At 43.5% G+C, this 24,745-nt stretch overlaps 1 protein-coding gene across 1 annotated transcript; it reads left to right on the top strand.

Annotated features, from left to right (window-relative positions):
* The first annotated feature begins 107 nt into the window (after positions 1–107).
* YWHAZ (tyrosine 3-monooxygenase/tryptophan 5-monooxygenase activation protein zeta) lies at positions 108–24,742 on the top strand. Its single transcript, XM_081205189.1, has 6 exons — positions 108–266; positions 3,182–3,485; positions 15,475–15,598; positions 23,059–23,222; positions 23,310–23,405; positions 23,689–24,742. Exons 2-6 carry the CDS (start codon positions 3,192–3,194, stop codon positions 23,746–23,748), a joined length of 738 nt encoding a protein of 245 aa, XP_081061315.1. The 5' UTR covers positions 108–266; positions 3,182–3,191; the 3' UTR covers positions 23,749–24,742.
* The last annotated feature ends 3 nt before the right edge of the window (positions 24,743–24,745 follow it).

Here is a 24,745-nt window from a genome sequence, read left to right as displayed (position 1 = left end):
GAGAGAGAGACTGACTGAGGGGAGACGGGGCGGGGGAAGGAGGGGAGGGAAAGTGTAGGCGCAAGCGCGTGCTCGCGCGCGGTTGCCATGGCGCCGCTTGACGTCACGGGCTCTGTGTTGCCCGTGCGTTGCGACGCGGTGATTGGCGGAGACCCCGTGTGTGGCGCTGGGAGAGCGAGAGCGAGGCTGCAGCGGAGCGAGCCGCGATATAGGCACAGTCCGCGCCGGTCACCCGCCTAGAGACTCCCGTCCCGTCGAGCCCGCAGGTAACGGCCTCGCTAGGCTTCGCCTCGCCGCCTCCCCCCCCCCCGCACCTTCCCCTTCCTTTCCGGGTAGGCGCTCCGGCGGTGGGACCCGCTGCGGTTCAGGGGCGGCGGCGGCAGAAGAGACGGGTGGGGGGGTGGGGTGCGGCGGCGGCTGAAAGGGGAAGAGGAGCGGGCGAGGCGGCGGCAGCAGCGGCGGGTTAGCGGCCCCCTTCTTCTCCGCACAGAAGGGCGGCTCCTCCTTGCCGCGGTGCTGGGCGACACCCACTGCCGCGGCCTGGTGGAGGGGAAGCCATTCATTCCCTCCCTGCGGCGGCGGCGGGTGTCTCTCCTCCTCTCCCCCCCCATCTCTGCGCGCGCTTCAGACCCCCCCCCCACAGGTGCGGCGGCCGCCCCACCTGCTTCCCGCGCCTCGCCCTGCGAAAGGGGGCGAGAATGGAGGGCAGAGGAGGAGGGCTGAGCTGGGCGGCGGCGCCCCTTTCTCTGCCTCGGCTACGGCAGGTGAAGGTCCGGGGCGGTGTCCCTTGGCTACTCGGACGGGGGGGGGAGCTGATTCCCCCCCCCCATTCTTGGGAGGCGAGCGCCTCTACCTGTGAGGCAGAAATGATGAAGGGGAAGGGTCGCCGCCGACCTCCAGCCTCCCTTCTCTCTCCGCCACCCATATTCATATTATCTTTGTTGGGGTGGGAGCTGCTGCTGCTGCTGCTCCTCGAAATGCGGGGTGCCATGTGAGCGAGGGAAGGAGGAAGGAGGGGCGCCATGTTGGGGAGTAGGATGGCTTCCTTCCCTCTCTCTCCTTTCTCTCCCCCCCCCTCCCCATTCGCTCTCGCTCCTTTCCCTTCTTCCATCTCTCCGCCTCCCTCCCTTCCCGCGGCGGCCTTCTCTCTCTCTCTCGGCGGGCGGCTGGTTAGGGTGTGGCCTCCTGCCGGGAGCGGCACATCCAGCCGGTGCGATCTGCCGCCGCATCGGAGGGGGCCGCCTTGAAAAGGAGCGGCGGGCGGGCGATCGAGGCGGAGGAAGGGAGCGGGAGAGGAGGAAGCGAAGAAAGAAAAGGCGAGGGGGCGAGTGTGGGCTGCGGCCGCGGAGGCTCCCTCGGGGCGGGGACGGCGGCGCCGCAGGGCGAGGGGAGAGGCGGCGGCAGCAGCAGCGGAGGGGCAGGTGGGCGGGCGTGTCTCTTCTTCCTTCCCTCGGCGAGGCGCCGCCTGGGCTTCCCCTTTTTTCCTCCTTCTCCGGCCTGGGTCTGGGCGGAGGAGATGCAGCAATCTCCCCTCCCGGCGCGGGGCGGAGGTGGAGGGGGATCAGCGCGCACACAAGTGGGCTGGGCTCTGACTCGGATCCGCCATGACAAAGAGCCCAGACAAGGCGCTTCATGTCTCGGAGCCGGGCGGTTGCGGCGCTGGGAGGGGCGGCGGCGGCAGCCTGGCCTGACTTGTCCTCGTCCCTCGCCCCGCCATCCCTTTCGCCCACACCTTTCGCTTTTTGTACCCGCCCCAGCCATGTTTCTAAGCCGTGCCAGCTGCAGCGGCATACTCTCGGCCGCCTGTGCCAGGGAGTGCACCCAGCAGCACCATTTTAGACAGCCGAGTCCTACCTACACTGTGTACAGGAAATCACCACACGAATCTTTCCTTTCGAGTCAAAAAGCAAGGTTCCTTCTCCTCCGCAGTCTTCCCAGATGCCACCAGGTTTGCAAGGGGAGAGGTTGGGTTGCTAAGCAGCTAACGTTCCCTGGCTTTATTTCCATATATTAAATTGCCATTCCTGAGTAGCGTCATAGTTGCATTAAATTGCCATTCCTGAGTAGCAAAATGGTTCTTGACCAAGATGTTTCTCGGTCTTTATGAGGGTAAGGTCACCAAAGTAGACAACATAGTGCAAAACCTTCACGCCTCGGCTGCTTCAATAAAGTAGCTTGACAGTTGCAGCTTGGCATCCTGATTCTAAACTAAGTTCTGTTATAGTAAGTGACTTGCATCATGACCTTAACAGATGCACTTTGAATTAAGTTTCATTGATTAAGCTACGCAAGAGTTATTTGCTTCCAACCCTAATATTGATTGAGCTGTGTAGTAGCTAAATTCATTTGCTTTTGGGCCCAATGGCCCTGATACTAATCAGGATTTTTTTAACCATGTACAAGAATGTAGTTTGAGAAAAGAGGGTACGGAGGTATACTTGAGTAACTTTTGAGAAAGTAAGGAATGGCTCTCACAACACATTGTGGTGAAATTCCTAAGATTGCAAACCTTCCAAAGGGTTTGGTGTTTCTCAAAATAGCAATGTGCTGATAGTAGCCCCTTCAAACAAAAGGCTAAGATCATCTAGGGGACAGATAGCAGAGGCATCTGAGGGAATAGTTCACATTCCATGCTTGAAAGGTTTTATTTTTTTAAGATTGCAGAGGCCATATCCTTCCCAAGATTTCATGAATTTAATAGAAATGAAGATTGATTTGACCCATATCTCAACAATAATATACAACAGGCATGTCCAACCAGTAGTTTGCGATCTACTGGTAGATCCCCAGCTGATCCTGGTAGATCGCGGGGCTCTTATCAATCGTGGGATTAAATAAAGTTTATCAAAAGTTAACAAATAAAAGCTGAAGAACTCTAGACAATCCTACCCCAAAAACGCTCAGCAGCTCTGGGCAATCCACCCACTCCATGAACGCTCCTCCAATGACAATGGGTAGATCACTGCCAGTTTTTTTATACTGGGAGTAGATCGCAGTCTCTTGGGAGTTGGACGTGCCTGATATAGAACTTTGGAATGGGCCATTGAAATCAGTGGTTTTTGCATCCAATAAATGTGTGTCAGTTGCAATGTGCTCTTTACATTGCTAAGAGATAGCTGAGTTGCAAATGATTTTGCCTGATAGATGTCTAAATAATTATTTGATATTTTTCATTCTCCAGAGAAATCAGCATGGATAAAAACGAGCTGGTGCAGAAGGCCAAACTGGCTGAGCAGGCTGAGAGATATGATGACATGGCAGCCTGCATGAAGTCTGTGACTGAGCAAGGAGCAGAATTGTCAAATGAGGAGAGGAATCTTCTCTCTGTCGCTTACAAAAATGTTGTAGGAGCACGTAGGTCATCTTGGAGGGTTGTGTCAAGCATTGAACAAAAGACGGAAGGTGCTGAGAAAAAGCAGCAAATGGCCCGAGAATACAGAGAGAAAATTGAGACTGAACTAAGGGACATCTGCAATGATGTGCTGGTGAGAATTAAGGCTCTAACTACTTCCCCCCCACCCTAAGTAAACACTTCAAGGGCAGATAACCCTCTAGTAACACTCAGTATTGTTTAATCAAAGTATAAAGCTGTTTATATAAAAAGCTTCTAAATATCTTCCCCTGCCACCTATAGAAAACGAAACAGTGGTCTTAACTTGCTTCTTCCTAAAACTTTGCAGCTGGATGCTTGTAGCAAAACACTTGTGACACAATCTGCCCTATTGACACTTTCCATTAAGTTGTCACATAGATCCCACTTACCAGTTAGAAACTGGGAGGAGTAAAGGACTTTTCAGCCTAGTTTAATTAAAATAAGTGTGCTTTCTTCATAACCTAGAGGGTGCTGTGTGTGCTTTCTATGAGAAGTTGTAATTCTCACTATAGAAATCAGGCCCCTCCCTGAATAAGATGATGTAATGTTAGCTATGACTCACCCATGCAGAACACTCTGCAAGAGGGAGGAGGAGGTAGCAACAGTGCTATGGGCCTACCTTAAGCAAAGCCATAGCAACTTCAAAGCAAGCTGATTCTATACTTGTGCTGTTGGCAACAATTTTTTTTACCTCATAAAATCTTTTAAATGAAGAAAACACAGTTGTGTACTCCCCCCCCCCTTGGTAGCATTACTATTTTATTGATGTGCCACTCAACTAATTGTTAGTATTTGTTTTTGCTAAAGATGAAGACAATTTCATTTCAACAAGAACTTGAGAAAAAAATACTTTGATGCACTGAGTCAAGTCATATGAGCATAATTGCTATGGTTTTTCCATCTATTTTGTAAAACCAGCTGTACAAATACCTTGGTGAGTTCAAAGGCCATCATGTATAGTTGAGCTCAAATTTTAGATACACTTACTTGAAGGTCATTCGTTTAGCTTGGATTCTTGCCATATAAAAGCACTGAGGAAAGTAGAGGGATAATCAGATGCATGTTGTATATGAAATGCAGTTTTTGCTGATAACTACCTTCATTTCAGACTAGTCAAACACCATTCTGTCTGAAGCATGGGTGTGGGAAAGGAGCCCATACCTTATCTGTCACATCTTTCATTAATTTTTTTAAATATATGTATTATGTGTAAGAGACGTGATAAATCAGATGTTTAAGTCCATTAATTTCATCAGATAAAAATCTGATACTTACCTGACATTCTCAGTTGACATTGACCCCTTACAATATCAAATAGTTGGCTCCATTATCTTCACAGTGTGTTTAACTAGGTTTTTCCCATCCAGAAAAGTTTCAAAGAACTCTGGTTAATGTTAGCAATATTTTCTTTAAAGCCCATATCCAATGCATGTCTGAATTCTTTTTTAAAAGCCTCATTGCATTTGTTACTGAAAGCTAAATATTTAAATCACTTGGTTTCAATTTCTGTCTATATTGGATAAAAGACCCGTTTGATTTATACTAGTTGACGCCTGTACTTCAGGAGATTAAATCTGTAGCTCTATTTGTAAAACTTGAAAAAGTACTCATTTGGAGCTTTATATGTTGCTATGGTAAAGGGAAATACTCTATAAAATTAGGAAACCTAGAAAAGTACCTTGTAACACAATGCTAAAAAATTCCTTGCTCCCTCGTGTTCTCTAATAGCATACTAAAAAGAATCTCAAGCCAGAGGAGCTCCTATATTTTAAGAGACTGGTGGACTAGTGGAGCCTTTCTAATGATGGAACGGAGGCAGGATTTGCCTTTACCTGAGTGGTGTGTCCAAATCAGACCTTTCTATTATATTCCTGTAGGTGGGAGCACTGGCTGTTGGATAGAAACTGTTAGGTATTGGGGGAAGATAAAAAGTGATACATAAAAACTTACTGGGTTAGAAAGCTACATTTCAATCTGGGTGGCTAGCATGGTGGCATCCAGATGCTGCTAAACTACAACTCCCATCATCCCTGACCATTGGGTATGCTGGCTGAGGTGGAGTGGAGTTGGGAGTTCAACTTCCAGAGGTTGTAACGTTGGCTACCCCTCATCTAGAATATTGCAACCCATTTACTTCCTCATTGACAAAGTAGCTTTTTCTGGTTTCTTTATTGGACTTAACATGACAAACAGAAGCCAGGAACGGGCTTTTTAATATAGTGCAAACTTTGGGCTTGGAAAATTGAGAGGGGGGAAGAGAGTTTTAGCCCTTTTCCTCCAAGCCGTTGTGCATTCTCTACCATTCCCCACTGAGCCCTTTGCTCAGAAGTATTTTCCAAGCCTAGTTCTGCTCTCTCTTCATCCAAGTCAAGCACAATTTCTAGGCTCAGAGTAAGGTGTAAAAGTCTTGTCAAGCTTCAGTGTTTTGTTTTGTGTTTAAAGGATAAGGTGTCAACATACTGCCCCTTTCTATAGGAATGGGGGACAGACAGGCAGTGTTGTCTCCAAGCATGGCACATTACTTTCTCATAAATGAATTACTGTCACCTAAAGGGAAAAATAAAATGTGCAGTCAAGTACATTGAGTGATGTGGATGAAGTCTGCTCCTCGTGTGTGTGTTTTAAATTTGTTGTATTAATATCCTGCTGTTTCTGCAATACATACTTTTGGCTTAAACAGTTGGACCATATCATGTGCCCTAATGCTATTATCTGGTCCAGGGTTTCCTCCTCCTTGCCCTAGCTTGCAGCCTGTTTGCAGTAGCAAAAATTCATACCCCATGTGTAAGCAGGCAGCTCTTATGCATGCCCATAGAGAAGCAGGTAATATTTGGGCAGCCTCTGACTTGTGTGAATGTTTCATTCCCTTTGGAAATGGGAAGAGCGGAAAATCCCTTGTGCATGCATGGAACATAGCACTTGGGATCTCATCCTTGTATCACCCATGTTCAGAAGAGAAGCCATGTGATTGCAGAAATGGTACTTTGCCTGTGTTTGAAGTTGCATTTTTATTATTTAAATTTTGCTCTGTAAATTTTTCTTTGTAAACTTCTCTTGGATCCGCTGGGTACTGGGTAGTTTAGAAGTTAAATAAAGTTTGTGACAGTTGCACGTATGGGCCTTGCACGCTGGCACTAGCGCAGGGGTTCAGTTTTCCACCGACCACCTTTGTCATAGCAAGGGCAGTGAGGCACTTGAACCTTTTTCTCTTATTTGGACACAGGGAGAGCAGGGATCATCCTTGCAGTTATACAGAGTTTGGGTGGTTCAGTGCAAGAATAGGAAAGGCGCCCCCTCCCCAAGTCTTACCTCTATGCTAGCCAGGACCAAAGTAATTAAGTCCTTATTTTCTCTCGACTTTATAAATTTGGAGCTGAGCAGAGGGCTGTCTTGCTCAGGGTAATTGCATTCCATTGACATCATGGAAATAAGCCCCCTTGTGTTTAAATGAAGCACAAATGGGGTGCCTTTATGGGGGCAAGATCTTGGTGGCCACGAATTTTGACCTGGCTATCAAGGCACAGCTATAAAATGCAAATTTCACTAAAATCCTCCTGAAGAGATGGCAGAGGAAAGTAGTTGGGTAGATGGATTTTCCACACTGGGTGATTTAATCAATTTTAAATTGACATAAAATCTAATTTCTATTTTGATTCCTGAGCAAGCATAAATAATGTGTTTTACCTGTTATGGCAACCTATCAGTTTGCAGTGGAAATAAACCTTTATACCTACTATATTGGCCAATAATTCAGAACCTTTGGCCCTGTAGGCCACATTGCTTTGGATTATAAATTGTAAGTATACTTAGGAATTGGAGCTGGTTGTGCAAGAATGGGTTTCTGTTGGGCTGGGTTGGTGTATTTGAAAGGACATTTTTAGTTTCTATATCCTGCCCAGTGAAATAATAAGTTTTAATATCTTTCTGAACTCGCTTGTGGAGCAGGGGCTGATAATTACTGGGCAGAAGTGTTTTGGTCATGAGATGGAATGTGTTCAGGTTCAGTGGTTTAGGAACCAGAAGTAGTTATAATTTACCAGGATAAATTTGTGGTCTACAGAGACATACTGTACCTGTAATTCTGTATTCATTAATCTTTTACATAGCAAAGTAGGCTCAAATCTGGTGTGTGTATTAAAGTATTGGATGGTATTTAAATAGATACATTTTATTCTAAATCTGCATATTTCACTTACTAAAATATATTTTAGTTATATAGGAAACTTTAATTCTGCTATTTATAAAATAAATCCCAGGTCTCTTCACTTTTTAAAAAAATACAAGCAGCATAAAAGCAAACAAAATGACAACCTGAAATACAGCTTTTTAAGTTTATTTTTTATATATATCCATCTGAGAATAGTTATTTTCTGGGATTGTGAGAACAAGCAAGTGCATTCAAATGAAATATTAAATGTAGGTTTTTCACCATGCTTGCTTCCCCCCCCCCCTTCATATATATTGGGGTTTTAGATGAACTACTAATTGGATAGAAGACTATAGTAGTAAAGCATGTTAGTATGCATGTATTCTTCTGTTAAGTGAAACATAAGCCTGTTGAAATAAAATTGCCTCAGTTTCATACTTGGCCAACTTAATATGTCTTTTTCTGGGTAATGTTTTAATAGGTTTGGGTCAGGATTCTAAACCCAAACTTCAAAATGGTTCTTTTTGGATAAAGGAATGTTTTTACTGTTCACTGGTAGGTTTGTTCTATTCATCAATTAAAATGTATCCAAAAAATTCTATACTTATTTTAGGTGAGAACAAATTGCCTGCCTGTGTTGCTTTCATCTCTTGGGAAGGGTTGAGATCTAGCCACTTAGCTTTGAGTACCATTGTGCCAGGTTGCTTAAGTTGAGGTCAGGTTCTTTCCTTGAAAGTCATAAAGTCTATAAGGTTTAGACTCTCTGCATGGAGCCACTTTGGAATTTCTTGCACCTGCCCTTATGCTTATACTTTTGTTGCTTGCAGGCTACTTACTATTTGCAAGGGAATTCATGTGAGTGAGTACTAAGGCAGTGGTGGGGAACCGCTAGCCTCAGACCTAATTAGACCCATGGGGCCATTTCCCCCAAACTCTGCCCATCTGCCAAACACCTGAGTGTCTCGGATCAGGTGCACTTCTTGCGGGGGTTCCCATTGGGAATTCCATGGTGCCTCCAGTGTGGCTGCTCTCAAGTGTTCATCTGCTGATAAGCACTGAGAGGAGCTTCTTTGAAGATGCAGTACCAATCAGCTGAGAGCAAGCTCCTGTCAGCACCATTGATTGGTGCTGACAGCACACCTTCAAAGGGGCTACTCACAGCACCCATCAGCTGGTTGGCACCAAGCAGAGGAGCTCTTTTGATGACTTGTCAGCTCACTGGTGCTGTTAGCACACCTTCAAAGGAGCTGACTCTTGGTGCCGATCAGCTGATAAGCGTTAAGAGGGAGTCCCTTTGAAGTAGTCACCTGATGTCATAATGATGTCAGATTTGGCCGAGGGGGGGGGGAGAGAGATGCCAAGTGTAATTTATACTAAAACTAATGTACCAAGGCATTTGGGCTTTTTTTTATTTGAGGCACACTGGTGTGGCTGTTGACACAGAGAATTAGTGCTAGAAACAGCTTAAAAATCTTTTGGTAAGCTGCAATTTTGCCAAACTGTATGATAACTATAGATTCTGTTTCTTGATATACTACAGGTGTGCTGCCTTATATAGACGGTCTGTAAAATTAGTTATTCAAATCCCAATACACTTGGATTTTTTTTATTTTTTTTCACACTACTGGCGTTTCTTGTAATATAACATGTAATTGCTAGCATGGTAAACCCGTATTGTGAACCAGAGAAAAAAATTGCTTTTTGAAAAATATAGCAGGTTTTTTACTAAGAGAAGATTTTCCTGACTACTAAAGGCAGTTAGTTTTACGTAAAATAAAGTGATTTTGCATGGGTTCCAGACTGCACAGATATGCTACATCTCTTTAGAATGCTCCTCATTTTGTGAGTATATTCATACTCCTCAATTCATGCTCCTCATTTTGTTGGCAGTAGGAAAGCATTACCTTGGCTATAGAAGGAATATTCTGTATCAGTTATTGATTGAGAAGTAATTGGCTGACACTCAATATTTTGTGATGGCCTTGCAGTTTCAAAACAACATACAAACTGGAATAAAATGCCAAAAAAAAAAAAATAATCGTCTGCTGTGGCAGGATGTGACTACAGGCTATGTGGCAACTACTGTAGGTTCTAGCATTAGTTTTGTATAGTTCTGAGAAAAACATGTTCAGACATAATTGTGGCATTACCATGAGCTTTTGATGTGCTCGGTACACTTGTAAAGCCCAGCGTAACTGCAGAGGCAAGCCACCTGCGATTTAGCACAATGAATAGGAGCTGCTTCTTATGCCAAGGTTTAGAAGGCAGCAAGATGTGTCTAGAAAAGGTCAGTGGCTCTTGCCAAAACAAAGTGGTGAGCTCTCAAACATGTTTATGAACTCTTAACTGCACATTTATAGGAACTGTAGATAACCATAGATGTTATACTTTCCCATCTGTTAACTTCCTGGCAGAAAAAAATTGTAAACGCTTCTGTTTATCTCATTCAAAACTAATTCAGGTCAAGTGGAGCCCCCTCTTTTTCAGCATATGAAGAAATTAAAATATTTCAGCCAATTTACTGAATTATTGTTTTGGTGTATTTGGAAGGAGCAATAGCCTTTAAAGAACAAACCCATGCATTTTTATTTTGGGCTGTATTGCTGTTAATGAGCATCTGATCTCTTGTGGGACAAGTGAACTGTTCCACTTTGTCAGAAGGGAAATAGAACATTAATACTGCAATTCACCAATAGTATAATTAACTGAAATCCCCAGGTAACTTCTCTTAATGCATTATCAGCATCTGCATTTGGGAAACTGAATTCTGAATAGATTTTCATGTAGCTCCCATCATTCTAACAGGCCAGTTAGTTTGGATACCCCTTACAGAAAGTTAGCTTGTTAGAAAAGGCTGTTTTCAACTGTATCTACAGTATATAGAGCTCTAGACTTGTAGCCCTATGATGAGCTACTGAGCTACAGTATCTCAAATTTTGAATACCCATCTAAAGTCAAGGATGCAACATAGTACATTGTGATTGGGCAACACTTCTGTCTCTCTGCCTTTATGTTCTGTCTTTTCAGAATCCAGACCACTTAGTTATTGAGGGGAAACCATGAAGTCACTGACTGCAGTGACTGAGGAGTTATTTATGGTGTAGTTAGCATGAAGTTTAGGAGCTGAGAGTTCACACCTGCTACAACACTAAAGAGACTAGGGTGTAAAAGCTTAGGGCTGTGAACCAAGATCCTTGGCTGTTCTAAAATTCCAAGTGTGCCAACAGATTGGATGTCAGGGGTAGACTGCCCCTAGAAAGGCACTCCATTTCTCCATTATACTGATGTGCCACCTTTTAAAAGATGTGAAAGGGAGATGGTTCACTTCTGTAGTTGTCATGTTTCCATGATTTTAGACTTCTTGGTGAGCTGGTCTGTAGTTCTTAAAACAAACGTGTATAGTGGTACCTCGGGTTACAGACGCTTCAGGTTACAGACTCCGCTAACCAAGAAATAGTACCTTGGGTTAAGAACTTTGTTTCAGGATGAGAACAGAAATCGTGCTCCGGCAGCGGGAGGCCCCATTAGCTAAAATGGTGCTTCAGGTTAAGAACGGACCTCCGGAATGAATTAAGTTCTTAACCAAAGGTACCACTGTATAAGGAGAAAACTGCTATAAAGCCTTTACAGTGGTACCTCTGGTTACGAACTTAATTTGTTCCGGAGGTCCGTTCTTAAACTGCAACTGTTCTTATCCTGAGGTGGGGTATCCCGTTGCACGCGCCTACAGCACACAATTTGTTTGCATCCTGGGACAAAGTTGGCAACCAGGAGCAGCTACTTCTGGGTTAGTGGAGCTCGTAACCTAACCTGATGCATTCATAACCAGAAGCATTCATAACCAGAGGTACTACTGTATTTCTAGAAGGGAAATACCATGTTGCAGACATACACTCTTTCATAGTTTGTTTCAGACCTAAGTTGGAGAATACTGGAAAATTACTGAGCTGCTGTCATAAATAAAAAGGCCAGGATTCAGTCTGGCTTATTTGACAATCGTGAACAACCTATGCTGCTTGCTTCTTGGAAATGTGGCTCATCAGCTGAATCCACCCTGCAAGTGCATGTGTGCTTGCGTAGACTCATAAGAATGTAACTTAGGCAAGAGCTGAGTATCTGGCAAGAGGAATTTCAAGCATGCAGGTCTAGGAGAGGGAGAGAAATACCCCTCCCAATCCTACCACTTGCCTCTGCAACTGCTCTCCTTAGCTGCTATGCCTCAGCCAGGGTTTGAGGCATGTTCACCTGTCATGTTAAAGGAAGCTGGCTCAAGAAGGGGTCGTAGAATAAAAGTGACATGCAAGCAAGAGGAGGGTTAATGTGTGCACAGCCAAGCTCCTTCCTTTACAAATGCTGCTGCTGTTTCATATATTAGTAACAAACATGGATGGGAATTTGATGCCTGCTGTGTAGTTCTTAGTCTTGTCTTGTGGCTAGGCAAAAAAACTGGTGTGACACTTTATTTGCAGTGGCAGCAAGCAGCATGGAGTGCTGTCCTCTAGTAGTTGGTGCTGATCCACTTAAATCTAGAAGCTCATCTACATAACAACTTCATGAGTTGTGATGCTGTGACTAGGGTAACTAGGAAAAGCCTGTAGAACTGCTGTTGCTGATAATAATAGAGAGCGTACCTGTGCAATGCTTTGTCAGTGGTATGCATGCTGGGTTTCATTGTCAGTTCAATTACATAGCCCAGACTTTTCTGTCACTTTTACCTTTTGCTTGTTACTGATACAGAACTAATTGCATCATTTATGTCATCTGTCCCTACTGAACACTTCCACTTTATTCTGCTACGTTCTGGTGTTAGAGAACCATGCAGTCAAAAATAGGTTGAATATATAATTATATTAAATTGGCTTAAATCAGAAACCCGAATGAATGTGAATCACAAGTGGTGTGGTATTTTGCATTTTGCATCATCCACAGCTTTACTTAACTGAACAATTGTTTGATTGCTTTTGGTACCCACTTATGAATTTGGCACAAGTTGTCAGAACACGGTTGCATGTATATTGAGTGGTTTGCTATTCTGCTTTTTCATATCCTTGCTTTCAAATTTCTCTGTTTCATTAGGCTTGCTTGATTTTTGTCTAATGTCACTTGCTCTTCAAGTCGCTGAAGAGGTTTTATTTTTAAGGCCACATATTTTATAAGATGTCGCATACACAGTTAACCCTAGCTTCTCATCTGTGTAGTATTGAAGTAGTATCTAATAATAGGGACCATGGTCATCCTGGCAAATTACAAATACAGCTGGCTAAGAACAAAAGTTGCAATTACTTGTCTTGGGAGGGAATGCAAGTTGAATAGGATTAGATTGCCTCACCTTAAAAGTGTGGCTGTCTCTTGAATGGAAGGTTGGTGATCGTATTAAAAGGATTAATGGGTGTTACCAGACCAGACTTCATATAGAGAAACAGCTTGATTATCTGCTCCTCCTGCACCAGCAGCAGTTTCCCTTTCAGCAGTTTCTCCTGTTACAGCCCCTCAAACAGTTTGGAAGTTCCTCAGAGTAACTACTGAAATAAGCTCCTGGTTTAAGTGAAAATGCATTGGATTGCAGTTAGTAATAACTACACATCACATAATTTAGGATTGGACAGCCTCCTCTTACAACCACTGCATTATTCTGCCTTAATTAAATAAAGTAGTACAGAAGTGTGAGAGAGGGTATTCTCTGTGGCAGCCCCTAAGCTTTGTAATTCCCTCCCCACAGAGGTGTATCTTGTCACCTTTATAGTGTAGTTCAGTGTTTCCCAAACGTTTTTGGGCAACGGCACACCTGTTTACTGAAAAAAAATCTCGCGGCACACCACCATTAAAGCCCCGCCCCGTGACGTCAGCGCGCAGCGTCACGCCGGGAGGGACGCACAAAAGTGAAAGTTTTTCCCCTCCCCCTTGCCGGGGAACCTCCAAGCTTTGGGCAGGCAGGCAGGCAGAGCTGGGAAGGGGGTTTCCAGGGGACACGGCAGCTCCTCGAAAGGCTTCTCTCAGCTGCGCTCAATCCTCCTCGGAGAGGATTTCCCCTCCGGTCCCATGCCTTCGTTTGGGGCATCGCTCCGGCTGCTCCCTCTCCCGCCGCGCAGGAGCGATGCCTCTCTCTGGCTCTCCCTCCGCGCAGGCTGAGGGAGGGAGGGAGGTGCGCGTGTGACCCGTCTCTGCTGGGAGACCAAACCCAGCGAGGCAGAGTCGCACGGAGGCGCCCAGGCAGCGCTGCCGGCTGCGAGGAGGAGCGCCAGGCAGCAGCAGGAGGCGCGGCCTCTCCTCGCCGCCGCCGCCCCGCCTCTCGCCGCCCAACTCGCCCGCCTCCCTCCAGGCATCTCGCGGCACACCAGCCGATGTCTCACGGCACACTCGTGTGCCGCGGAACACCGGTTGGGAAACACTGGTGTAGTTCTCCTTATATGCTGAAGATAAACCTCTTTTACACCTGAAGTGTACATATTAGGATCTAGCCTATTCTCTTGATTATAGTTAATTGTAACTGGTTTTAATTTTGTGGTTTTAAATTGCACCTCACCCCGGGACCTCATGGTGAATTTTAAGTTTCATATCTTAAGGGGAAATGCTCCTGGCGTCACATGTTAAAAGCTGGCAATATGCATACTAGTTTTGACTCTTGATAGGCACTCATGAGATCTTAACTCAGTTCAGTTAAGGTAAAACATCTTCAAACATCATTATTGCAGTTTGTCATTGATGCTATAGTAACAAATTTAAATGTGAATTAGGTGAATATTTTAGTGCTTCCCGAATTTTTATCTTGGCTAGTAGGGCATTTCAAGGCCTTCTCAGGAACAAATAGCTATCTACTTTTCCATGAGCAGCTCTCATGTGATTGGGCACTTAAATATTAGCCATTCATGTGGGAACCAGTTGTGGAAAAGTAAATTAGGGCAGTCTTAAAGGACCCCCAAGTGGCTTCCTTCAGGGGGTGAAATTTTCCTTATCCCAAACAGTAGGATTGAGAGGAGACTTGGAGAAGTAGCCCATGGGCTATCACCAGGTTATGAGTACAGTGGTACCTCGGGTTACATACGCTTCAGGTTACAGACTCCGCTAACCCAGAAATAGTACCTTGGGTTAAGAACTTTGCTTCAGGATGAGAACAGAAATCATGCTCCGGCGGCAGCTGGAGGCCCCATTAGTTAAAGCGGTGCTTCAGGTTAAGAACAGTTTCAGGTTAAGAACGGACCTCCAGAACGAATTAAGTACTTTACCCGAGGTACCACTGTAGAATAAAGCATTGCATGCACATGTGCAATAATACTTAGTCTTCTTGATTCTTTAACACAAAGGGAGTGGTGGGCTTTTTCTTGTGTACTAACCCAGTTGGGTAAAAGCTTTTTAGGCCCACCAAAATGCATAATACCATGATTCTCCTTTCAGAATACTTTCAGATTCTCTAGTGCAGTGATAAACTGTTAAAGAATGTAGTAAATGCTGGTCATCTGTGGCATTAAAATCAGTTGAAGCCAAGGTCCTCCTTACGTGCACATCTGGCTGACACTAGCAGCTAAAGCAGCAGCATAGGATCAGACTGGCATGAGTTGCTGCCCATTCTGTTACTTCAAAAACTTGTGAAAGATAGACTTCCGCTTGTCTGTAGAGCTTGGGGTGTGGCACAACACCTGTGTAAAAACCTACTTTACTTCCTTATCTCCAGAGTAAGAATTGCCTCTGGGCAATCCAGCAGGGAAGCATTACAGATAAGATTTCATTTTTTTAGATTTAGGTGCATATGGTTGACCAGATAGTAAAAAGACAACTGGGGGCTAGTAATTTTTTTGGGCTTATTATCAATGATACAGTAATAGACCATTTACAGTGGCTTGATTTCTGATATTACCACTAGTGGGGAAACTTCAATGGCCACAGGCCAACCGGTGTGTACAATTTTCTAGTTGTCAATGTGTATAGCCTTCTGATTATTCTTTGTTTTCAATTGCAGTCTCTGTTGGAAAAGTTCTTGATTCCTAATGCTTCGCAAGCGGAAAGCAAAGTTTTCTATTTGAAAATGAAAGGCGACTACTACCGTTATTTGGCTGAAGTTGCTGCTGGTGATGACAAGAAAGGTACAGTGTGTTGGCTTCTTAGTGTCAAAAGTTCCCATGAAATTTTCCAACAGTCTGGTATTTACTGCTGGAATGTTACACGTCAATAAAGGAAACAAGTTTTGAGTGTTGCAGTATTGTAATATTTTAAAGATGTTGATCTAAAGAATTGACTTTCAGAGTGACACGTGAGTAAACATAATCAGCAGTTTAAAAGTAAGTGACTATTAATGTTAATCAACAGGGTCTCAAAATACGTGCATTGGCCATTTTTGCTATTGTATGCATTCATGGCTGACTGCAGGAGAGCTCTTTTGACATTCTCTGTGTCCTCTGCCCAATAAGTATACTCTAGCGTTAAAGTAGATGTTGCAAGGTGGAATTGTAGAATTGAAGTTCTTAGCAGTAGTGAAAAAATGCAGCATTAGTAGTTTACTCAAAGTGTGTCAGAACAGTTGGCATCTAATATTTCATGGCTGTCTGCTGTTGGTGTTTAGCATGGTTGTCCCCTCCTGAAGGGACACGGTAGGGTCAGCTACAGGCTCTACTGCTCACTTATTGAGGATCTGCAAGCCAGTCTTAGGAATGAGCAGTGATGAACAACTCTCCAGCAAGGGTGAGGAAACACAGCTACAAAGTGGCTCATTATTAAAGACCAGGTGTTAGGAGGGTGGGGTCTGGTGAGAAGGCAGGATAAGAGGCAAGCTGGTCAGGAGAGTCAGAGAGGTACAACACAGAGAAGGGAAAGACCTAATGTTGAGCTGGAATGAACAAAGCTAGAGCACTGTTATCAGTGCAGGGAGGAAGCTATAACTGAGAATGACTGGAAGTAGAAAGAAGAGCATATCAGAAGATTCTGGCAGAAGGCCAAATTAGAGGATAATAGGTAAATAAGCCATGCTTGGGAACCTCTGGTTGGAAGCAGGAGCGAGATACTACACTGGGGTTGGGGGAACTGCCCCATATGGAAGGAATACTCCAGTGCATTGAGGTGGGCAGGTGAGGATTCCAGACTCAGCCAAGTTAGTAAAAAAAAAGCCTCTTACAAAACCCTTAACTGAATGGGAGCGAAGGTCACTTCCCCCTTGGGTACCAGGCAAAGGAGCTCCCTGCTATAAGCCAGAATTTAAGCAGGTGCACACAAATACATCTGAGTCATGGGTGTAATAAACCATTGGATTTCAGTTTCTCCATTTCTGCAGGGATGAAACATTGGGAGTTTGAGGTGCCATTCTTGGCTCAGCCAATAGCACATGCTTAGAAAGTAAAGAATAGCCTATGCAACACCTTTTTTTAAAAAAATAATAATTCTTGTTTATGGTGTGACAAAAAGTGTACAGTGGTACCTTGGTTTAAGAACAGCTTAGTTTATGAACAACAGATAAAGAAAGCTGCAAACCCAGAAGTAGCTGTTTTGGTTTGTGAACTTTGCCTTGGAATAAGAACATGTTTCACTTCCTGTTGAGTGTGTTCCATTTGTAATTTGAGTCCCTCTCTGCTATGGGAAAGCACGCCTTGGTTTAAGAATGCTTTGGTTTAAGAACGGACTTGCAGAATGGATTACGTTCGTCAACCAAGGTACCACTGTACTCTTAATACTACTGTAGGTAATTGTCCTTTAAAATAAAAATCTGCACTGTTGCTATTTTGTTCTGATACCTTTTATGGCATAATGTTCAGGCATTTCTAGATTTCCACAAGTAATGTTGTTACTCAAATAAAGATTTTGAATTTTGAAAACCACTATTCTCTGCATGCTGCATGTAAAAGTGAGAGACTTTTAATTGCAGTCTTAATGTGTTGGAAATTTTAACCAGTCAATCCCTTACTCAATGACAGAATGCCTTATACTTAAAACATCCCTGAAAGGTTGCCAATCAAATCCTCACCTGAAAACCTCAAATTTTCCAAAACTAATACAGTGGTGCCTCGCAAGACGAAATTAATTCGTTCCGCAAGTTTTTTCTTCTTGTGAGTTTTTCGTCTTGCGAAGCACGGTTTCCCATAGGAATGCATTGAAAATCAATTAATGCGTTCCTATGGAAACCGCTTGCCAGGCTGGCGGTGCGGAGAAGGGCTTTTCTCCGCACCGCAAGCCTTCAGGACAGGTACGGGAACAGAGGGGAAGGGGTGCAGCACTTCTCCTCTGTTCCCGGGGCTTGCGGTGGGAGGAGGGTTTTTCCTCCCCACCGCCAACATTCAGAACAGCATTCTGAATGTTGGCGGTGGGAAGGAAAACCCTCCTCCCACCGCAAGTCTTCAGGACAGCCATCCGAAGGCTGGCGTGGGGAGAAGGGCTTTCCGCCCCACCGCCAGCCTTCGGAGCAGCCTTCCGAAGACTGGCGTGGGGAGAAGGGCTTTCCGCCCCACCGCCAGCCTTCGGAGGAGCCTTCCGAAGGCTGGCGTGGGGAGAAGGGCTTTTCTCCCCACCGCCAGCCTTCGGAGGAGCCTTCCGAAGGCTGGCGCGGGGAGAAGGGCTTTCCGCCCCACCGCCAGCCTTCGGAGGAGCCTTCCGAAGGCTGGCGCGGGGAGAAGGGCTTTCCGCCCCACCGCCAGCCTTCGGAGGAGCCTTCCGAAGGCTGGCGCGGGGAGAAGGGCTTTCCGCCCCACCGCCAGCCTTCGGAGGAGGTCCGAGGACAGTGGGGAAGAAGCGCTGCACTTCCCCGCTGTCCCGGAGATTTCCCTATGGGCTTTCGTCTTGCAAAGGAAGCCCATAGGGAAATTCGTTTTGCAAAGCGCCTCCAAAACGGAAAACCCTTTCGTCTAGCGGGTTTTCTGTCTTGCGAGGCGTTCGTCTTGCGGGGCACGACTGTATGCAGCTTGTTTACTGAGCTACCATAATAGATGTATGGAAAGCTTTCAAACTATCCTTTATCTCCCTGTAGCTTTTTTAAAATTTGAAGACTGTATCACCACTCCTCAGCTCTAGTTGTCTTCCATTTAGGATAGTTGTCTTCAATTTAGGATAAAAACACCCAGGATTACCCTTTGTATCCTCACTACAGCTGGCTTCTGAATCTCTTCAAGTTTTGTAAAATGTGTGGAGTTGAAAAGTAGGTACTTCAAAGTAAACCAGTCTAGTACAATCTTAGGTTCCCTCAAAGGTGTTCGGAAGCTTTTACTTCCTTTTTGATTAACCACAGCTTGCAGTGTCATTGAACCCAGACAAACTTGGTAACTTAATGCTTGTAATGTTCACTCCCTTATTCTAGTCATTCATTTAAAAAACTCCACTGGATGCTTCCTTACAGCAGTGGCCTCTGTAGTAATAAACAGATTTCGCTATTGTGTAAAAACCTGGTGCAGTTTCTAATGGCTTTTTATCTAGCTATCGGCTAAACTTGCTCTTGTATCAGAAAACAGGTAGTCTGGTGGATTATAAAGCAGTGATAACTTTGTAGTACAGGTGAAAACCATTTTAGGCGCGTCTAGTTGACATGTAATCACTGATGCGTGGGTTCTTTTGGACCCAGGAGAGGGCGGGGGGGCACTTATACAAGCTCTGTCGATACGCACATTACGCCAGAAATAGAAACACCATGTGAAATGGTTGCTGTCTGTATTCATTTTTCTTCTAGGTCAGGGGTGGCCAACTCCCAAGAGACTGCGATCTACTCACAGACTTAGTTCAGGACAAAGTTGTTGAGCTTTTTTTAGGGAGGAAAGCCCCGTTTTAAAGGTTCAGGGCGATGTTGACCTTTTTTGGGGGGAGCCTGTGATCTACCACAGGCGTCCAGCAATCTACCTGCTGGACATGGTGGTTGCACTGCATATTTGTAACAGTCACTTTCCCATAAAAAAACCTGCAAATCTCTAGCTCATAGAATCAATCCAGGCTGCTTATTTCCTCCCTGACTGTCTCATAGACTCTCAGTCCTATGCTCCAGCTAAGATAGTTATTGCTACACCTATTACATGAGCATAAGGAGCTGGGATCCTGGGTCAAAAGCACAATTGCAGTGGAGAAAAGAAGCAGCATTGCAACAGTCCCAGTGGCTCCCACAGAGTGCCTAATAACTGCCATTCACCAATCCCAGTGATTGCCTCCACAGTTTTTTAGTATTTAATTATGTAGAATACTTATCCTACTTTATAGCTCCAAGAAGCTCTCAAAACAGCTTACAAAAAATCACATTCAAGTCATGTTTGGTGTAAAGAACAGAAATTGAATGATGTCTGTATGGTGCCAGGATCATGCCAGTAGCATTTTCTGGCCTTTGCCTCGCTACCCTTTGCTGTTTCCCTCTGTGAGCCTGGCAAAAAGCCTACTGTTTGGACTGTCAAGAGAACTGAACTGAGCAGACCTCTGAAGTTGACTGATTCCAGATACAGGGTGTTGCCCTCTTAATTACTGAGCTATGGAATTAGTTTTGCTGGAGATTATTTTCCAGGCTGTGTGCTTATGCCATGTATGGGAGGAGTATGTAAGATAAGCCAGTGATTTCAGATTAAATGATTTGATTATGTCTCTGTGCCAAACAGTACAGTACAGTATTGTCCATGCATGAGTTGTCTCAATCATAGGTTGAGCAAATTCCAGCTACTTAGCCCCTTTTCTTTGCCTTGGAGGACCTTGGTAGGCTCTTCTGCCTACTAAGGCAGAGGTCAAAGGGTAGAAATGAAATCTTTTGCTTTCAGGACAGCACACTGCTATCCTTTAGACAGAGCTGCATATGGCTCCATTTGTAGTTGAATTGTTCCAGTGCATATCTTCTGGCTCTTTTTTTGCCTGGAATAATATGTCTTAGTTCTCATTGAAGTGGTAAGCTTCTTCCAGGCTGTGCCATGGTGGAATATTTCTCAGTCCAACAAATAGGAAACTAACATGTCAAAAAGGGAAGGGTTTAGCAGGCAGGCATGTCCAAAGTCCATTTCGGGGGCCTAATCTGGCCCGCCAATTGGTTTAATCCGACCCCTGTGGCAGTTTATTTCCTGGGGTAAAAGCCTAAAAAACCCTCAACAACTTCAATCCTAAAAGAAGCTCAACAATTCCAACCCTTAAAAAAGGCCAACAACTTTGGTTCGCCCCCATGGCCCTTCAAATCTGGCCCTTTTCTCTGACTTAATATTTATGTCTAGACATCCTTTTATTCACAAGGAGTACTCAAAAACAAACGAAAGTGCTCTGTTGCCAATTATGTGCCCCATTCTCTCTAAAACAGGGCAAAGAAATGTAGTTACAGATATTTGGGGTCTCTGTTCCCTTGCCAGGGATTATATACTCCTGGTATTGTGTCCTGATTTGGTTACAGAGTAAGTTGGCATCTCATTCTCTTTCGTGGCAGATGTGGCAGGGCAGCTGTCATGGGCTCTACACTTACTCTTTTGAGGGAATTGACCACTTTGCTGCTGCCAAGACATGTAGGAGATCCAAATAAACTGGGCACGTGTATGGTTACCTCCCAACACTGTCCACTCTCTTATACTTTCATAGCTAAATCTAGTGTTGTAGATGCAATAAACAGCTTACAATGATATAATGTCAGGTTCTGCTGACTAAAGGGGATTGAGGGCAATCTTATGCTCCAGCTAAGCATAATTCAAGGGTAGAGTTTCCAATATATATATATATATATATATATTCTAAGGCCTCTGTGTATGGATGTTCCTCCTTCAGAAATGCTGTTACATGCTTTCACTGATGATGTTTTCATCATAATTCATAAGATCTCCAAAAAGGGATAGCTTAGTTGCTCTTCTTTGTACCTGTTCCACTTCTAAGTCCTCTGAATTGGTGGCAGGAAAGTCTGCACATTATTTGAATTGACCCCAGTGCTTTTGTACAGCATACCAATTATATCTGCCACTTCTGGAAACACCTCACTGTATTTCCCCAAAGTAAACTTGCCCTTTTTGCAAAAAGGAGTCATGAACGAAACAGTAATACTAATAGCAAGATTATGCATTTAGAATTCTCTGTAGCTAAGGCATTCAACTTTTTGCAAAACGACTATTACTCTAGTTCATGAGGTTGGTCTGTCATTCCCAAATTAAACTTTGCTCAGCGCTCTCTTTATTTCTGCTAGTATCAGTTGGGGTTTGTGCACTTTCAGGAAATGAAAGAAAATACCCATCATTCTGGTTTTTGTTCTGAGTATTGCAGGTTTTTGTAATGCCGTGAGTGGTTCTCCCAATGCTTTTGGTTTCTTTGCTTTAAATGATAAGGGCAGGTTTGGAGATTAGTGCTGGGTGTAGGCAGGAAGGGAAGTATCACTTCTGTGAGCAGCAAACAGAGACTGTTCTGAATGTTTGCAGTATTAGTATTTGAATTAATAGCATTGGTAATAGCATCTTCTTAGGGCCTCTTAAATAAAGGTGGTTGTATATATAGGTAGTCCATTCCAACTATGCCCAGGATCAATTGTAGATAAATATGTAGCAAATGTGGCACATTTTTAGTGTCTAGTCCACATACATCTTCTGTTGCCTGTGGCAGAAGGCTATTGCCGCTTTAGTTTTCTGTACAAAGAGAGTTTCACTTTTTAAAATTTATCCTTTGTTTCCCCACCATTATGCCATCCTCTGAAATACTGAATTACTATTGCCAGCTCTCTCTGACTTAGGCTAGATATGCCTGTTTTGAAAAGGGGTGTTTAAACGCCTTACTAACCTTGCTGCAGGTTATCCAAACACATTCTCATATCAGTGGGCATCTTTCTTTAGCTAATGGGCAGAAGCATTAGCACTTCTTGTGGTTTGGATGCTATCTTCCTCTTGATGAATTACAGTATAGTGTTCCACTTCTTTGCAGTAGTGTGGTTGTCATTCAAATCCTCTTCAGCAGTACTGTTGCCGGCCAATTTACCTTTATGTACTTCAGTGTTACAGGTCACATTTGTCTTAAATTTTGTAAACTAAATGCAATGCTTAACATTATCCATGTTGCTTAAAAACATTGCTGTTGTGAAGGCAAGAACCAGCTACTAGGAGATCTTTTACTAGTCAGAATTTGTGGGAGAGTGGGATTTTTAGCATTCTACAGTTTGGCTAGCATTGTTGTTACTCTGAAATCTGCTCATCAGTCAGTTGGATAGCTAGCATAGCTCTTTCTGGCCAAGATTTGAACCTGAAAACTGTGATATGCTAGAAATCTTAATTGAATCTAGAGTGTATAGAAAGACAAAACCCCATCAAATTGGCCTTTAATTTGTTTGTATAACAGTGCAATCCTGGGAGTAAACCACACTGAATTCAGTGGAATTTACTTCTGAGTATTCATGGCCAGGACTGAGTAGACATGGTTAGGATTGAGTATAAGGTTTTATAGAACAGGGTCTACTGGATACCTGGATTCAGTACACATGGGCATATACTTCCTTATTTCTAATTATTCTTTATGGATTTTATTAACAGCTTCAAAAATGCTACCTTCTGAAACTGTACAATTCTTGTCCTATATATTAAGGCATCTAGTCTATGTTTGTTTTAACATACTCCAAAGTGCAATTGCTAACTTTGTGTTTACTTCTTTGGTTTTAAAGGGATAGTGGAGCAGTCGCAACAGGCATATCAGGAAGCTTTCGAAATCAGCAAAAAAGAGATGCAGCCAACACATCCTATCAGATTAGGTCTGGCTCTAAACTTCTCCGTGTTCTATTATGAGATCCTGAATTCTCCGGAGAAAGCCTGTTCCCTTGCAAAGACTGTGAGTTAATAGTCTAATTACTGCACTAAATAAAATATTTTTGCCAGTGTTGCATGTACAAATGTACTTTTTCCCTTTCTTACATAGGCTTTTGATGAAGCCATTGCTGAACTTGATACGTTAAGCGAAGAATCATACAAAGACAGCACACTAATAATGCAGTTACTGAGAGACAATTTGACAGTAAGTACTTGTACAGCTTTTATTAAGCCAAGTTATGTACAAACAAGCAGAAAACAATCTTGTGGGTCTCCTAAATCACCAGGTAGCCAAGGGTTAAATAAAAAAATCTAATTATGGAATGAAATGCATAATACGAATGCTTTGCTCAGTTGTGCGGCTCTTGGAAAGAGTGCCTTTTTAAAGATGAGGAATAGCTTTCTTGGAGATTATCCTGATGAGTGCTTTCTTATTCACACTACTGATGCTTTAATCGGTAACACATGACTGCATTTTTCTTAAACAGTTGTGGACATCGGATACCCAAGGAGATGAAGCTGAAGCAGGAGAAGGAGGGGAGAATTAACCAGCCTTCCAATTTTTGTCTGCCTCATTCTAAAATTTACACAGTAGACCATTTGTCATCCATGCTGTCCCACAAATAGTTTTTGTTTACGATTTATGACAGGTTTATGTTACTTCTATTTGGATTTCTATATTTCCCATGTGGTTTTATGTTTAATATTAGGGGAATAGAGCCAGTTAACATTTGGGGAATTTTTGTTCATCCAAGGTGGCCAATATAGGGATGTGGAATTTTTATAAAAGTTTTACATGTTTGGCATAGTACTCTTGGTACTTTGTGGCTTCCCACAAAAGCCAATGTTAAACAGCTTTCCTATGTTGAGCAAAGAAAAAACTGCTTGCATATTGGTCTGTCACAGTGGTAAAAAAGGGATGATTGGTTGCAACCACGCAGGTATAGAGAATGTGGGTACTTCAAAGGTGGAACACATAGCCGAGGAAAATTAATGTCCCATGGATATTACATGTCAATCATGTGAATCTGTGGAATCTACAGTCCAAGTATACATCTCTGATTGCATCTGAAAAGTGTTCCTTAAGGTGGTTTGCTAACCCAATGAACTTTCTCTAGGGAAGGGCAGAAACGGTTCACATTCCATTACTTGTAAAGTTACCTGCTGTTGCTTTCATTATTTTTGCTACACAATTTATTTGTATTTAAATGGTTTAGGCAACCTAAGAACAAATGTACAAGTAAAGATGCAGTAAAAATGAAATGCTTGATATCCATAATTACACTGTATATCGAGCACAGCAGTAAAACAAAAACCCATGTATTTAACTTTTTTAGGGTTTTGCTTTTGTGATTTTTTTTTGATACTTTGCCTAACATGCATGTGCTGTAAAAATAGTTAACAGGGAAATAACTTGAGATGATGGCTAGCTTTGTTTAATGTCTCCTGAAAATTTTCATGAACAATCTAAGCATAACTGTTAAGAACATGTGTATTAAGTTGATGTAAGTGGAATAAAAGTTTTATGAATGGACTTTTCAACTA

The sequence above is a fragment of the Podarcis bocagei genome, assembly GCF_964188305.1.
Source record: "Podarcis bocagei genome assembly, chromosome: 8".
Taxonomy (NCBI): Eukaryota; Metazoa; Chordata; class Lepidosauria; order Squamata; family Lacertidae; genus Podarcis; species Podarcis bocagei.
Note: the sequence above shows the minus strand (reverse complement) of the source record. Positions and strands in the feature narration are given on the sequence as shown.

Bases quoted from the DNA above. Each gene is read 5' to 3' on its own strand.
- YWHAZ (XM_081205189.1), top strand. From the start codon at position 3,192: ATGGATAAAAACGAGCTGGTGCAGAAGGCCAAACTGGCTGAGCAGGCT. The intron at 15,599-23,058 runs GTACAGTGTGTT...TTGGTTTTAAAG, and splicing joins TGCTGGTGATGACAAGAAAG to GGATAGTGGAGCAGTCGCAA. The intron at 23,406-23,688 runs GTAAGTACTTGT...TTTCTTAAACAG, and splicing joins TACTGAGAGACAATTTGACA to TTGTGGACATCGGATACCCA.